Raw genomic sequence first — 17,547 nt, 5'->3', positions numbered from 1 at the left:
TGTTATATTCACCACGTCAAAGCCCTTGGTATTGTATGCAGCCTGCATAATAAAGCTTTTCAAATGCGTTTGCCACATTACCACCATCTGCGTGAGTCGGTTGCTTAAAAAACAGACAGCAGAACACTAAATTCACTTTTATTAAAATATTTTTAACATTAAAAGTTAAAATCCATTAAATTATGTTCTTATATTGCCCTGTTACAGACAATCAGGGTAATATATAAAGAAATAAACAGCAGTTTTGTTTTGACTGCTTCTCTTGTTCAACAGTCTCTGCTAAACGGCTTATTTTAGTGCTAGTTTCACCTTTCCCATCTCCCATTAAAGTGCCTTCACTGCTCCGTGTCACATTGTCCGTATTAGGTGAAGGACTTTCCTTGATCTGAACATTAACGCTAATGTCCGCTGGCTCCTCAGATACCACGCTGGAAGTGCCATCGAACACAGCTAGGCAGTCGAAATCTGAGAGGGAAGATGAGCTGAGGACGCTCGTCTCAGTTGAATCCAATGAAAAGTCATTTGTGGGGAGGCATGGCTGACGGTCCGCTTTAATCTGAGGCTCAGGTTGTGTCGTTTCTGGTGAAGATACTAGAGGCTTCTCTGGGTGTCGTCCCTCCTGCAGCGAAGCAGGTTTTTCCAGGGGTGCCTGCATCGTCGTCGTGGCTGGCACTCCTGGGAGTGACTTGGGAGGTAGAGCTGGTCCGTCCTGCACTGCTCTCTGCGGTGCGTCTTCTGATGGGCTGATGAAGCCGTTCGTTTCTCCTGTGCTGGCCTGCTGGTGACCCTCTGTCTGCGGTGTGGTGGGAGATGAACCGGCTGCTAAGTCTCTGGCTTCTTCGTTTGCAGACTTGACTTGATCCTGAGGGTGAGAAGTAGGTAGTGTTGATGGTAAGACCATTATTATCTTTGAAACGGATTGATATTTTACAGCGAGCCAAGCTGCATTAAAAGGAAAATGCTCTCTATGCAAATATAGCTTGTCAAAGCAACCAAGCGATGGCGCTAGCTTAAGGTGGCAGTGGTGTTTATGCACAAATAAAATAGATAAAGCAGCAAAGCTGTGTTGCAGTTAAGTGGCTCAGGAGTAGAGGAACTGCGGCTGGAGGCCACAGTTTCTTGTCCTTACCAGATGGTAACAGAGAGGTAAAAAGAGGGCTTTAAAACACACGCCATTCAAATGACATCTTTGTTCAGAATTTCTAGGGCACAGTAAACAAAAAGGAGGGCTTTTCACAACTTACTTATTTTTCCGTTCTCTCCCTTCTGTCTCTTGGACTCTTCCTCTGCCAGATGCCTCTTCCTCTTCTCAGCCTTGGCTGCCAGCTCTCTTCTAGTTTTGTTTTCCTATTATCATAAAAGTGTTGGGAACTAAAGGAGCGTGTTTGGGTTATCAGCATTTAAGAAACTGAATTCTTGACATCAATAGAATTATTGATGTATGTAACAATTATTAATGATTATTAATATAAACGGGGCACCACCCTGCGAACAGGGACCAATAACCAAACGATAAAACTAAGTCTCATAATTAGTAGTCACTCATAATGTCAATAGTCTGCGTATGACTATACATTCAGTGACAGTGAAGGTTTTTAAGTTCGAGCACAGACTACTACATACAGTCTTATCAAATACATATGCACAAGTAATCACAGACGACTGCTCCTTAAAGTATAACAGAGTTTATTAAATCAAAATAATAGATGATCAGAATCAATTAATATTGCAACCAACAAACGTTATCATACAATTTTATATGCCTAAACTAAAGAATGAATAAAATGGATGAGAGTGTATGTCTGTGTGTGTGTGTGTGTGTGTGGGTCTGTGGGTGAAAAGGAGGGAGTCTTACAGCTACGCTAAAGACTACAAAGATGGCGGCATCGAGTGACGCTGGCCAAAGGGGAGGGGCCTTAAGAACTACAGCTAAAAACTACAAAGATGGCGGAGTCGAGGGACCCGGACAAAATGGCAGTTAGGCTGCTGTATGTACTCACGTATGCCTGGGCAGCACGTGATGTGAGGCGCTCGTTTGAACGAGGTTCCCCAGGAGTAGAACTAGGAGCTATGTGTATGTGCGTGTTTCGTGAAAGGAGGAACGAGGAAAAAGGTGGGGGCTCATGGATCAGACTTCTGCGTGCTGTCCGCGTTGTAGTGATAATGGGGGTGTCTGGCGTATCGTACATAACGTGCCGTTGTCGGTAGAACTGCCAGCAGTTATGTACAATAGCCGAGATTCCACACTTCACTCACAGAGCTGATTTAATGAGCAGAGAATACTACACGAAGTGTAGTAAAACCAATGAAAAGAAATCAAATAAATCCCAAGCAAACAGTCATAGTTGATACACGAATACAGCGGAGCTTCTCTGCTCCGTAATGATTGCGTAATACCTCAATATCACGCGACAGTCTTAAACACACAAAAACACGGGAATATCAACATATAAATGAATGGCCTGAATTAAACTTAAGTTAATTTAAGCTAAGCTATGCCCAAATGCCAAGAATCTTACTTGTAGATGCTTCGTTGCAACGTTGAAGGGTTCGTGAGCAAAGTTGTCCTTTTTCTTCGAGAGGAAGGGGGGGGGGGGGTGCTTCTCAGCGCGGCGTTGAGCTGGCGCTGTTTCGGTCTGTCGTGGCGTGGCTCGGCTGGAGCAAACGCAGACGTGATCTGTCCTCGCGGCAGGGAGGGTGATCTAATTTCGGCTGACGGCGTGCGTCTTACCGGGAATCGTCGGTGAAGGAGGGAGGCGTTGTCGTCTTTCCTTCGCCGGAATGTGTGCACCAAAAGAAAAAGAAACAAAAAGCGCTGAACTGATCGCTGAAGCAGATTCGTTATCGCGGGCTGTTTCATCCAGCGAAACGGCTTGCCAGGGTTTGAGTAGGGTTGAAGGGCCGTTGCTTCCTCGTGGCCTCGTCGTGCTGGAGGGGGGGGAGGAGAGGCCGATGTGTCTTCATGCGTCCAGGACAAAGGTCCGGGCGAAGAGAGCGGTTGTGTGCCTCCTAACTCAACCGAGGTCGAAGGGGGAAAGCTGGATTCTCTGTGGCCTGGACGGGGGGGGGTCCGGGCGAAGAGAGCGGTTGTGTGCCTCCTAACTCAACCGAGGTCGAAGGGGGAAAGCAAGGAGGTGTGATCTGCAGGCACTTTTGTAGAACAGGGGTTGAACCACAGGGGTCCTGGGGTCTCTTGGCCTTCGGCCAATGAGATTGCCGCGGTTACCATGGTTATTTGGGGGGGGGGAAAATTCACACCCTAGTGTGAAATCCCTTTGCTCTTATCAACTACAAATCAGGATGAACCCTTTGCTCGACAAAGTGAAGGCCTGATTTTCTTTGTCCACAGCACATGTTTAAGCCACATGGTCAGAGCCCAACATCCCCCCTTTGTTCTGAAGAGCGAGGTGTTGGCTTCGGTCTTTAGAGCAAACCAAGGGCTGGCATGTGCATCCATGTGGTGGGGAAACCTGAAGAGGTGAGACAGTCCAAGTGTTCCTGAGACCAAAAGCAGTGGTTAAAACAGGCAGTGTTCATTGTTCATAGAGTTCAAGGTTCATAGTGGTCAAGTTCATGGTGTTCAAGTTCAGAGTTCATTGGCATCTGGGCAGATGACTAAGGTGGCATCTGGGCAGATGACTTTAACTACTTCTACCTACATCTACTATCATACACAATTCAAATCATAGGTGAGCGAAACATTATTCCCAAATAATTCAATCGCTATTATGATGTTGTGATAATCTAGCATTGCGGCACAGTGTCAAAGAAAGTAACAACCCAAATAAAACAAAACAAAACACAAAAGAGAGAGAAGGAAAGAATAGAAAGACAAGAAGCAGGTGAGGGGCAAACAGTGGTTACTGGTTCAACTCCTAGACAGGACTGGAGTCCGTCGGCGGAGCAGTCGTAGGTTGGCTACGTGGTGTTACGAATAGGAGGGAATCCAGTTAGTCTGTCGCTTCTGGATCTATTAGTACATGATATGTGCGTCTACCTCTCTCTGATCGGTAGATTTAGAGCGAGTCCTGTGTCTAAGTTTTAGAATCTATCGATATTGGAGTTGCGTTGCCAAGACTATAGGCCAGAGGTACCTGTGAGGGTTGCATAACAGTAGTGGTAGCAGATTTACAGATTTCTTAGCACGGCTAGTGTGACTAGCTAGGCTGGTCTCTCGCTGCTTCAGCTGTTGACAGCTGAGCCTTCTCGGATGAGGTCCTGGGTTAAATCTGACTGCTACGGCAGAGGTTATGTCTTCTCTGGTTACTTCTGATAGAGTCTATAAAGCATGCAAAGAGTTGTTCATGAGAGTGGAGCATCAGTTTACAGTCACAATGGTTTGTCAGGTCATGCAACTGTTCTGGTTGAAGTAGGCTGTGTTAGCGGTTAGTGCATGTCTACAGGGTGAGTTGAAACATGCAGTTAAACGTTAGTAGTCAATAGTAAGCCGCCATTCTGCCGGTTGGTTTCGGCACTGGCGAGATTAGAGTGTACTTCCTGTGAAGTACATCTCTCTAAGTTTCTGTTTTCAGAGATCCACCCCCCTCGCGCTGTTCAAGTGGCGAGGGCGGATATCCCCAAGTTACCGTCAGCACTCAGGGAAATGTCGCGAACAGTTTCACTCTGGAGTGTGTCATGGCGGGCTGGTGATATCTCCCTCCCCCCACCCTCCTAATTAGAGATGGAGACAGGTCCGGCGCACAGGTCAAGTTCAGTTACCTACGGCACTGGCGACTTGACAGGCCCGGCCGATGACTCGGCTGAAAGAAGGCGGTGGCTTCGTTGAACAAGCTGGAGGTGGCTCATGCTGACAGAGCAGGAGAAGAAGGCTTAGTTGACGAAAGATCTTACGAGCTAGGGTGCTCGAAAGGCCTCTAAGGTTGTGGCACCCTAGAGGTGTATGCGAAAAGGTGGGGGAACACATGAGGCTCGTTTCTGACCCGGAGTCGGGTAGAGCAAGAGTGTTATGACCCCCCAGTAGGACTGAAGAATATGTATAGATTTATACATAACGGGCATTGCCTTTGCGAACAAGGTCGCCCAAGAAGGTTGAAGAACGAGGTGCGAACATGGGAGTGGTCGTTTCCGGAAGTGTGCTGAGTTCTCTTCCCCCCCCCTACCACGTCGACTTGGCAGCAGGGGGAAAGGTCACTTGGCTGAGTCAGGTGGGCTGCGAGTCAGCGTTACCTGATGTGTTGCCCTTGAGGGCGTCTTTCACCCCCCTGGTTCCGTTGGTCTTTCGACCGCCAGGGTTGTTTGTTCCTCGGGGGTGACCAGGGCTCGCTAGGCCAAGTCCTCTCGTCGTCTTCCAACGCTAGGTCGGAGTCGCTCGACTGTTGGATGCCTAAGACTATGGCGGTGTCTTCGTACCGATTTGTCGGCCGTCCGCGTGTCTCCCATGCAAGTTGCGCGTATTTCCTAATCTCTGGCATGGTGAGGTTACTCGTTCTGCAGTGCATGGTAACATCGTATCTCACGTTGTCGTGGAGATTGTGCAAGAATAGCGACTTGAAGGCATGGTCTTCTTCTAGACCTGGGGCGTTACGTCCTTGGAAGTACGCAGATCTCAAGCGCCTGAAGTAGTCTCTCGGAGACTCTAGCCTTTCCTGGGAAATGGCAAAGGCGCCGAGGGTGGCAGAAGCTGGGTCGGTGTACAGGGAGTACTCCCCCCTAAGGGCGTGACGAAGGGATGAATAGCAGTCGCGGATGCTCGGCTGGAGCGTTTCAATGAAAGCGTGGACGCTTCGCGCAGTGGTTTTCCACACTAGCTTTAGCTTTTCGCGCGATGAGGGGCGCGATAGGTCGAGGAGGCAGCGATCGATCTCCCTTAGGTAGTCATCGATGCTCGAGTCGTGATTATCGGGATTGAAGCGCTCTACGTCTTTTGCCAGAGACTCAATCTGTCGAGTACGCAGGCCTCCAAGGTTGATGGGGCCTGGGCCGTCCGAGTCGTCTGAGTCTCCATACTCGCGATGGTGGTAACGACTATCATCCTCCCTCCCTGAGGGGGATGGGGTCAGTTCTTGTCGCGCGCGTGAACTGCGTGGAGGATTGCGTTCGCCTGAGGTGGTTTTGAAGCCGCCTGGGCCGACTAGGACCTGGTGTTGGTCCTCTCTCCTCCTGGTTGGGGATGTCGCTTTCAAGAAATGCAAGGTGGTTCGGGTCTCGGGGAATGAGGGAGCCGAGACCAAGAAATGACTGGGCTGAAAGGCTCGGTAGGGGGTAGCAGTACCTACCGGGGTTGCTGGAACACCTTGAAGCGCTTTCAGTTTGTCATCACTCTCTGATGCTTTAGAGAGTTCTAGGTTGACCTCTCTGAGGTCACTGCGCAGGCTACTATTTTCTGACTGTAGGGCTCTACAGTCACGTGACAACTCCTGAACCTCTGTTCGGAGTGTCCAGATCTCGCGTTGCTGCTCGTCGCTCTGTGCCCGGGTTCGGGCAGCTTGCAGCTGCATTTTCTGATGGTAGATGAGCAGTATTTCGCCGATTACGTTCTGAATCAGGCGCTCTCTGTTACCTGCTGGGTTATTTACATAAGCCACCAGCTGCTCTAATTGCTCGTCGCATAGGACAGCAGTGTATTTTGCAAAGTACTCTCTTTCCTTTGCTGTGAGTCCGAGGACATCAGCCACCGCATCTCGTAATGCGGTGTCTTCTGGAGCTACAGCTCCAGGAATGGGGGATTTCTCGTCGCTCATTCTCTCTAATGAGTGCGACTCCCAATGGTTGTTAATTCCCTAGTGTTAGAACGGAAACTGTTAGTGTTTACGGTTCTCAGTGAAATGTCTAGTTCTGTAACTTAGGATTTCTACTGTTAGATGTTAATTACTGTTAGTGTTACGGTTCATGCAGGCGCACAGTGAAATGTCTAGCTCTGTGACTTACGTTTCTACTGTTGCTGCTCTGAGGTATCACTACTGCTTTGCAGCCAGAGGTGCGAAAATGCTAATGTGGTTTAGCACTTTGGGCCTGTGACAGCTGTGTGTAACTTCTTTGGAGGGATTTAGGAAAACAAGCAAGGTATTACAAATAAAACGATCAAATCTACTACACAGCTGGCTGTTAGTTTAAGAAATGAAACGAATAATTAAACCTGGAAACGAAATAAAATTTCGAGAAGGGAATTAAAGATTAAGATTAAAAATCAAAATTTAAATCAAAAATTTAATTACAATAAGACAAGATTTTGAAGATCAAAGCCTACCTATTTTGGGAAATAAGTTTCAGGAATTTGGATCATTCAAAAGAAGAAAAAAAATAATTTTTCGAAAAAAAATATTTTTTTGGAAAATTAATTATTCAAAAATAATTATGGATTACTGTGCATATATACTGTAACAAAACTGGAATAACGTACCCTCACACGGGGCACCATTATGTTGGGAACTAAAGGAGCGTGTTTGGGTTATCAGCATTTAAGAAACTGAATTCTTGACATCAATAGAATTATTGATGTATGTAACAATTATTAATGATTATTAATATAAACGGGGCACCACCCTGCGAACAGGGACCAATAACCAAACGATAAAACTAAGTCTCATAATTAGTAGTCACTCATAATGTCAATAGTCTGCGTATGACTATACATTCAGTGACAGTGAAGGTTTTTAAGTTCGAGCACAGACTACTACATACAGTCTTATCAAATACATATGCACAAGTAATCACAGACGACTGCTCCTTAAAGTATAACAGAGTTTATTAAATCAAAATAATAGATGATCAGAATCAATTAATATTGCAACCAACAAACGTTATCATACAATTTTATATGCCTAAACTAAAGAATGAATAAAATGGATGAGAGTGTATGTCTGTGTGTGTGTGTGTGTGTGTGGGTCTGTGGGTGAAAAGGAGGGAGTCTTACAGCTACGCTAAAGACTACAAAGATGGCGGCATCGAGTGACGCTGGCCAAAGGGGAGGGGCCTTAAGAACTACAGCTAAAAACTACAAAGATGGCGGAGTCGAGGGACCCGGACAAAATGGCAGTTAGGCTGCTGTATGTACTCACGTATGCCTGGGCAGCACGTGATGTGAGGCGCTCGTTTGAACGAGGTTCCCCAGGAGTAGAACTAGGAGCTATGTGTATGTGCGTGTTTCGTGAAAGGAGGAACGAGGAAAAAGGTGGGGGCTCATGGATCAGACTTCTGCGTGCTGTCCGCGTTGTAGTGATAATGGGGGTGTCTGGCGTATCGTACATAACGTGCCGTTGTCGGTAGAACTGCCAGCAGTTATGTACAATAGCCGAGATTCCACACTTCACTCACAGAGCTGATTTAATGAGCAGAGAATACTACACGAAGTGTAGTAAAACCAATGAAAAGAAATCAAATAAATCCCAAGCAAACAGTCATAGTTGATACACGAATACAGCGGAGCTTCTCTGCTCCGTAATGATTGCGTAATACCTCAATATCACGCGACAGTCTTAAACACACAAAAACACGGGAATATCAACATATAAATGAATGGCCTGAATTAAACTTAAGTTAATTTAAGCTAAGCTATGCCCAAATGCCAAGAATCTTACTTGTAGATGCTTCGTTGCAACGTTGAAGGGTTCGTGAGCAAAGTTGTCCTTTTTCTTCGAGAGGAAGGGGGGGGGGGGTGCTTCTCAGCGCGGCGTTGAGCTGGCGCTGTTTCGGTCTGTCGTGGCGTGGCTCGGCTGGAGCAAACGCAGACGTGATCTGTCCTCGCGGCAGGGAGGGTGATCTAATTTCGGCTGACGGCGTGCGTCTTACCGGGAATCGTCGGTGAAGGAGGGAGGCGTTGTCGTCTTTCCTTCGCCGGAATGTGTGCACCAAAAGAAAAAGAAACAAAAAGCGCTGAACTGATCGCTGAAGCAGATTCGTTATCGCGGGCTGTTTCATCCAGCGAAACGGCTTGCCAGGGTTTGAGTAGGGTTGAAGGGCCGTTGCTTCCTCGTGGCCTCGTCGTGCTGGAGGGGGGGGAGGAGAGGCCGATGTGTCTTCATGCGTCCAGGACAAAGGTCCGGGCGAAGAGAGCGGTTGTGTGCCTCCTAACTCAACCGAGGTCGAAGGGGGAAAGCTGGATTCTCTGTGGCCTGGACGGGGGGGGGTCCGGGCGAAGAGAGCGGTTGTGTGCCTCCTAACTCAACCGAGGTCGAAGGGGGAAAGCAAGGAGGTGTGATCTGCAGGCACTTTTGTAGAACAGGGGTTGAACCACAGGGGTCCTGGGGTCTCTTGGCCTTCGGCCAATGAGATTGCCGCGGTTACCATGGTTATTTGGGGGGGGGGAAAATTCACACCCTAGTGTGAAATCCCTTTGCTCTTATCAACTACAAATCAGGATGAACCCTTTGCTCGACAAAGTGAAGGCCTGATTTTCTTTGTCCACAGCACATGTTTAAGCCACATGGTCAGAGCCCAACAAAAGTAAAGATGTCACAGGCAAGTACAAAATGTACGTGCCGATTTGTTTTTGTATCACTTCGGAAGAGCTATAGCAACATTTTCCTGTTTTTCCACAGTACCCATGTTCATTTGAAAATACACACGTTCTGAAGTTGTAGGTTTAAAACTAGACAACATAAAGACGGTTATTATACGACTTTCCCTGCGATTGTGCAGTCGTAGTATTTTATACACCAACGTAAACAAAGTATCCTCCCCGACCTTCAGTGCTTTGATGAAAAATCCTCGGAAGGTCCTGATGGTTCCGAAGAGTTCCTCAAGCGACAGCTGATTGACATCTTCACACAAGTAAACAGCCAGCTCACTCTTCTTCTCCTCTACTGCAGTGAGCCTTTCACCTACAGCCTGACATGCCACCAGATTTTCCTGCAGCAGAGAAAGTGGAGGGATTCGGATTATTATTAATTGAGTAATCACACATTGGCTCCATTTGTGGGCAAAGCAGAGACTATCGCGTTACCTCAAGCACTTTTTCATATTGCGCCTTCACGTCTTCGACAGAGCCGGAGACCTTCTTGGCCGCCTCATTCAGTCGTTTTAGTAAGGCACTGACTTCCGACTGAACAGAGTCCACATTAACTCTGAGGACAAAGTGTAAAACTATTTCTTGTAAGATTGTTACAATTCCACAGAGAAGCAATTAAAAAAAAAGAAACGAAAAACATGAGCAAAAGTAGAAGTGAAAGGCTTCTATACCCTGCTGCTTTTTCACAGATCTCGAGATCATCTGGCAGCGCCAACAGCTCTGGGTGGTTCGCGTCGGCTTCCTTTGCAAAACAAGTCACGCAGTGGGTTGTTAAGTAATTAAACAGGTTCATAACAGAGAGAGGGGGAAAACAAATAAAGTTTTGGCTGCTGTGAGCCACTTTGTTTACCTCCAGCATGTGATGAAGCAGCGTGATGCGGCTCTTGTTGGCCTTGGTCTCTGTGAGCTTCAGCAGAGAGCTGATCTTGAAACCCTCGGCGTTGCCTGTGTGACTTCCCTAGAAGTAGACCGCTGATTAAAAATGCAAGCTCTGTCTAAATGTCAGCGTACAGCAAAATATACATGAGATAGAAGAGGTTCTTACATAGTTGAGAAAATTCCCAACGTCAAGGATGAGCCTGCAGAAAATGGGCATGAGCGTGCTCGCCCTGAGAGCTGAGAGATTTGTTACATGGCGTTAATTTGAGATGTATATACATATAGATAGATAGATATATTGTAGAGAAAGAATGACAACTGCATGCATACGAATATAGCTGAAAGCCTAGGGCTTCCTTACACTGGCAGGCCTCCTCCACCAGCTTGACTTTAGGTTTGATCATGTCCAACACTGATGAAGTCTCCTCGCACAGCAACATGCAGTCAATTCTCAGCTGATAACTGGAGAAACAAGCCAGAAAGCAAAGTAAATAAGAAGGCCAGTGTGAGCGTATAAAATACGCAGCAAGCACATACTGTGAAAAACAGAATTAGATTAAAAAAAATAAAAATATTACCATGGCACAGTGAGAAGGGAGGTGTAGAAGCGGTCAACATTTGCCAACTTTTCTTTCTCTCCTTGGAAGGACTTCAAATTTTCAATCTACATGAAAGCACCAGACAGTGACTCAGACATTCGCCATTTCAAAGTGTGCCCTTAATGATAGATACATCGGCAAAGAAATCTCTCGAGAACAGTTACAAACCTCATGCTTCTCTGGTAGGAGCTTAATGAGCTGCTTCAGCGCCTCTACATCCAACCTCGTACGGTCCCCAGTCTGAATCATGGCCACAAAGTCCTCATTTTTGCTGGAAAGAGAAAAAAAACTTGGAAAAAACATATAAAAAGAAAAAAAAAAAATCTAAATAATTTGCGACTTCTTACCATTTTAACTGCTTCAGGAATATGTTCAAATTCAAGTTTTTCTTTGGATCAATGAATGTTATCTATAGAATAAAAAGAGACATACTGATGACTCAGCTTTGATAATCAGATGCCTTTGTTCAGAGTACTACAGCGCTGAGGAGCAGCGCCGAGTGTTGACCAAGCACACCTCTTTAGGCGCCTTCTTGACAGGAGCAGCTGCCCCCTTGTCTTTGTCCTCGGTCACCGGGAAACTGAACAGCTGCTCGATGCTGCCGTAGTCCGGCTCCCGAGGAGGAGGCTCCGTCTGAACCGAGGACCACATGGATTGACCATCTGTGTGAGTGCAGGAAGAGAGGAACCCGTCATGAGCTCATGTGGCTCCATTTTGTGTCAACATCCTGCCATGGCTGAAATTCATTTTTTACAGTTTTTTCAAAACTCTGGTTAATCCTCCGCAACACCCACCCAAATTTGGAAGACTGGTTCTGGGTATATTAATGTTCCATCCCCATCAACTATTCTCTACACAGAGGCCTTCTGCCAATGTCTCCACTCACATTTCTTGACAGATAGGAGGCAAAAAAGTGATTTAGCATATTGATGATTCTCTTCAAATTAGATTGAGCCAGGGTTGACTGCAGTTATTCAAAAATGACAGATTGCAGTTAAAGAATGATTAATCCACTCACCAGTAACAGTGCGCAGTTTCTGCCAGTTGAGCTTTTTCATCCTCAGGGTGGGGCATCGGCTTGCCTTTGTCGGTGCAGCGTACCCGAGAGCCTGGCTACTCTGAGCCCCAATCATGCCTGGGAGAGGAGGTGGTGGAGCTGGCATGCCAGGTAAGGGAGGTGGTGGCGGTGGTCCACCACCCATCCCCGATAGGGGCGGAGGTGGGGGTGGCATGCCTGGACCGCCGAATAGTGGTGGTGGTGGTGGTATTCCGGGCAAGGGGGGAGGTGGTGGTGGTCCACCAAACCCTCCAGGTAGCGGAGGTGGTGGGGGTGGAGGTGGAGGGGGCGGAGGTGAGCACTGGTTAGAAGGTTGGAGCCTCATCATACCAGGGGGTGGAGGAGGAGGTGGAGGAGGAGGAGGAGGAGGTGGAGGTGGTGGAGGGGAAGCACACTTCTGAGAGGATGTGGTGCTTTTGTCAGACTTCTCTTCATCCTGATGATGCAGATCGGTCTGCACGGCCATATCCACTCTCACAAGCTGCCTGTCATGACAACCTCCACAGCTCTTGACTTTGGAGGACATCAGCCGCTGCATGATAATCTCACCGGACTCCATCTGAGCTGAAGCACAAATCCAAACAAACATCAACCCCATTTCACACTCCTCTCACTAAAACAAAATATTTCAGCCATCCTGTCAACAGCTGCCTCCATTTCATTGCGACGATCGTTTTTCCTGGATAATCACGCCCCTTCACACATGAATCACAGAGCAGGCTTTTAGCTACCCATTAGCTTCTCCGGAGACTTGACCGAAAGTGAAAGTATTGCTGCCTCAGTGCTGACTCACAGTCCTGGGCCAGCAGCGTGGCTCTGTTAGTTATGGCCTCCAGAGCCAGCCAGATATCAGAGCGGCCCGGCTCCAGCGCCAACAACGTCTGCAGGATGGACAGCAGCTGGAGAGAGGCTGGAGAGCTGCTCACCTGCACACAAATATGCACAAATTAAGTGGGTTTGTCACGTTTGCATACCAAAGTCTAATAATGTGTGCCAGCACCACAACAACTTAAAACTGTTCTAATCAGAGAGACGACTTTTCTTTACTATAACAAAACATTCCGTCTCCCATTCATTGGACTATCTTAGTTCTTACAGGTTGATGATGAAGCCAAACAGTGAGCTCTCACACCTTGTTGAAGAGCGTAGTGAAAACTTCCAAGTGATCACTCATGTCAATGCCCCCAGAGACCCGCAGCAGCTCCTCCTCATCTTCAGCCATTGCCTCTTCAAAAGCTTCACACTGAATAATCAAGTCTTCATCCTCCTGCTCCCTGCACACAGGCATATGTCAGTTTTGGGCAAATTGGCAGAAAGTCACAGGTGAGCAACCACACAAGAGGCGTGGCCATAGAAATTTCTTGATTGGTTAAAGGTGGTGGGTGGGGGAGTAGACCATAGGATTTAGGTGGAAACAGTGAAGAAAAGGTTACCCTGAAACTGCACACTCCGGTACAGTAGGTGGCGGTATGCACCAATCAAATTTAAAGAAGAAGAAGAAGAAGAAGGTGGTGGGTGGCAGTTTAATGTTTTTTATATAGCTGCTGCATCTATGACACATTTGTCAAACTATCTTGACGGTGGTGATCTTCAGGCAGATGTAGCTCAGTGCTTACACCTCTTAAAAACTCCTGCTTTCAGTCCAAGGTTAACTCTGTTTTTGTCCAGTATATGCTGGGAGAGACTCCACATAAAAAAAAGAGTAACCCACTACAGAAAAATGGATGGAGGGATGGCTGGATAGGGCGTTTCACTCATAATACAGCATTAAAAATCACATTAGGTCAGTGTGATTTAATCAGTGTAAGAGTGATGACATGTTCTCTGAACTGAAATCGTTGATAGTCACTGTTATTGGTGTAAAATGCATGAATACACAACGCTTTATACATTTGAGGTTTGCTCGGTTCTCAGGCGCTTTGTGAGTGAGAATGAGGCCAATAAACCTATTCTTAGACAGCGCCGGTGACAGACAGACACATCTGTAACAGAGCTCCTGCTGATGGCCCGCTTTCCCCTCTGCATTCACATTCAGCCCAGAGAGGAGACACTGTTGGGACTCATGATGGGACTCTAGACTCCCAATTAATTGTTAAGTAGCAGCTGAATGGAGAACCTACCGATAAACTGCTTTCTCATCTTATCTCTCTGCCTGAGGTCATCTCTCCCGAAGATGAGGACGTTGACGACACTGAGGAGCGTCACCATGTAAGGGACGTTATCTGTGGCCTGCAGCTCATTCATGATCACACTGAAGCGATACTGCTGCGTCTTCACTCCCTGAAGGGGAAATCAAAAGTCAGTGTAAGTCATCAACATCATTGAGGAACAGTGTGAATCCACGGGATCATAATGCTTGTGCACGCAACACACCACTAGAGGGCATCGTTAAGGTACTTCATGAATGAACTTCATCATTTAGAGCGCAGCATCAATCCCACAACAGCTTAACGTTTTTGAGAAAATAAAGATAATAAAGTTAAAACTATGACTTCTACATCTTCTTGCCTTGTAGTGGTCCAGGGCATCCAGTGCCAGCCGATGTCCGTCTGCAGAGAACACGCTGAGGGCAGCGAGTAGCTCAAACACCTGCTTCTTCACCATGGTGTTGGAAGTGTCCAAAGCTGCGGAGCATCGTGATCACACACATCAGTACAGGTCGGGCTCTCATAGTTTCCATCAGTTTCTCTTAAAGCAAAAAGAACCCCCTCTATCTCTGCTCATCCCCCCTTGTGTGCGGACTCAAGCCAAATGCTGTATTTAACAACTCCTCTTGAACTTTGCCCTGTGATGATGTTGTGTTGTACTGCAGATAAACATGTGTTTGTGTGCGTGTGTGTGTGTGTGTGTGTGTATCTGAAGGTGGGGAAATCCAATATTCATGACTTACTGTGATACTACATTTTTAGGAATGTCCTGAAGCAACCCTTACTGAATCATTTCTGTACATAACGCTGAGTACAAGGTCGGAAAATTCAGCTCTGCACAGTGAGTCACGTAGAGTTATGACCTATTTAATTCCAACTTTTACATAATATATAGAAAAAAAAACATTCAGGTCCTTAAACATGGCTTTTTTTGGAATAAACAGGTTGTTTTAAACATCTTGACCAAATGACCCAGTATATATTTTCTGAAGCAGCTAAGCCACCATTTTCCATGTGTAGGCTACTTTGAGACATAATCAAATGAACACTAGATGGAAAGATGAGTGCAGCAGATGTGATGATTTTTCCCAAAATAAAGGGTATGGTCAACCTTGGGAGAGCTTCCGAATGTATCCCTCGTTCTCTATAATGAAGTGGATCCCTGCAGAGGAGTTCATGACTGCCCTGACGCAGCTGACACAGGTGAGCTGCAGAAGGGCGTCGGCAATGCGAGAGCATCCCCGCCCCGAAAGCCGGTCCAGGGCCTCCAGGAGGAGATCCAGCCCACTCAGCTCCAGGAACTGGACCATCCACGGCTGGTCGCTGCCCTCCAGGCGACGCTTCAGCCCCGAGTAGTTGACCACAGTGGGGATTTGCAGCAGTCTGATGCACAGCTCTGGGTCAGCACTCTCCATGTTGGCCTCCAGCTGGGTATCTGAGTCCTGCGAGGAGCCGAGGTGACCCCTGACAGCCGCCCACTTCTTTTTCCCATCTGATTTCCCTGACATGTTGGCTGTGGAGGACAGAAGGGAAAACAATCACAGTTTTTTTTTTCAATGTGTGCAGATGACAAGAGACAATTTTCAGCTATAATTTTTCAGAAAAGAATTCAGCTTGTTTTTGGACTGCGGATGCCGTCTGTTTGCAACGATATCGGAGGATGTTGTCCAACAGTGTTGTCATTGCTATCCAGGCGGAAGCAGGCCAAAATAAGGCCGTCGCAGAAAGGAAAGCAGAATAGGAAACGATAACGCCGCACTTTTGTAAATGATATGTCAGCAGTCCAGTCACCACCAGCTCTGCCAAACATTCCTATCTAATCCTGCTTAAAAAAAAAGGGAAGAGACTGGTTTGTCAAAACTCTCAGGCACACTTGTGATAAACTAAAACGTAGAGACAACTGTGCAGGAGACATTTTTACAAACATCACCAACATAATGTGACATTGACATGAATGCACTCATTGATCACCACAAGTGCCCTTTTTCTGGTATAACCTCAGGGCACAGTCCCCTCTTTTACCAGCCTGCCTCACCCACGAGCTTCTACTGCAGGGCATGTTACAAGTACAGACACGTTCCCACAATCTGATCAAATCAACACGTGTCAGAGCTCGGGCCAAACATGGGGAAAAAACGTTCTCCAAAAGTCGAAACTACTTTCTCTCAGTGTGCTGGAGTTGTTATATTAGGTGGTCCAGAATAAAAGAACAAGCGTGAGTGGTCCTTCTGTCTCCTGCTGTTGATTTCACACTTGGCAAAATAAGATATACAGACGAGGAGTGAAGAGCATGTACAAACACAATGCTCTGTTTTAAGGTCATTCATAGAGACAATCTGGAAGGAATTATAGCTTTTACAAGTCTTCTATTTTACCATCTAGACCAGAGGTCTTCAGCAGGGGCTCCGCGAAATGTTTGGTTGATTAGACAATTTTAAAAAAAGATTTTTTTTTCTTTTTTCTAAACATGAATGTGTCCATTAATTTAATAGTTCAGTTTTGTATGCATGAGAACAGGTATGTTTATGCATGGCAGTGGCACTAATAGGCCATCACTCATTTTTCGTTTCCACATTGATGTTTAAAATAAACACGTCTGTTTGAGTAGCGTGTGTGCATGAGTATCATGCAATTGACAGACGATGTTGATATTGGCATTGGTATCAGCTGACAGGGTGTGTTTATATATGTCAATGGCACGGCCTCCCTACTCACTGTACCTTGCACATGTTTAAAATATCATGAATATATGAACCTGTGTATTATTTGAATAGCTTCGTATTGAATGCACAATAAATAGGTATGTTTATACAGTGGCCCAGTTTAATATAAAACACAATTTTATACACATGCAAAACCACTCTTAGCCAGGATTAGCATAATGGATTTCGTGATGTTACACATATGCATGCTCACCCACAATTCAAACACAAGTCATGTGGTCTACCTTTTCTCTTTATATGTGTTCTCCAGCAGCACAGACTCTGCCTGGTATCTGCACATGTTGCTGGTCTTTTGCAACCACTGAATCACAACCTACAAAAATGTATCGATAATAATAATTATAAAGTATGTTAAATCAATTTGACAGTTTTTACCAAATGTTAATTGTCAGTCATTACATACATACATTTATATTTCATTTAAATTGATACTTACCTGTACCAGGTTACCCAGTTAAGTTAGCACATTGATACTAAGTTATTCTTCCAGTTGTAGTTTTGGTTTATATTCTCCAAATGGTGTTCTCAAATGTCTATTGACACTTGTATCTCTCGGAGGCCTATGCCATTAATAACTCACTAATTTTCTGCTGTAAACGTAATTCTTAAACTACCGGTAATTGTTAATTTGGTACACATCCTCAATAGCTCACCTCTGGCAAAATGACCTCTGTGA

The 17,547-nt window shown here is 46.1% G+C and overlaps 1 protein-coding gene across 1 annotated transcript; it reads right to left on the bottom strand.

Moving 5' to 3' along the window:
- Positions 1-78: 78 nt before the first annotated feature.
- On the bottom strand, positions 79-15,656 carry LOC306786026 (inverted formin-2-like; the record flags this gene model as incomplete). The annotated part of the gene is given in 18 exon segments (XM_079280652.1): positions 79-862; positions 1,245-1,347; positions 9,643-9,807; positions 9,902-10,022; positions 10,138-10,208; positions 10,317-10,424; positions 10,512-10,582; positions 10,707-10,807; positions 10,924-11,009; positions 11,113-11,215; positions 11,292-11,353; positions 11,461-11,606; positions 11,963-12,565; positions 12,795-12,927; positions 13,134-13,274; positions 14,090-14,281; positions 14,510-14,625; positions 15,260-15,656. Coding segments are annotated over 18 exon segments (3,018 nt in total). The 3' UTR covers positions 79-563.
- Positions 15,657-17,547: the final 1,891 nt, after the last annotated feature.

Source organism: Melanostigma gelatinosum (assembly GCF_949748355.1).
Source record: "Melanostigma gelatinosum genome assembly, chromosome: 1".
Lineage (NCBI taxonomy): Eukaryota > Metazoa > Chordata > Actinopteri > Perciformes > Zoarcidae > Melanostigma > Melanostigma gelatinosum.
The sequence above is the reverse complement of the archived record's forward strand: the minus strand, read 5'-3'. Positions and strand labels throughout refer to the sequence as shown.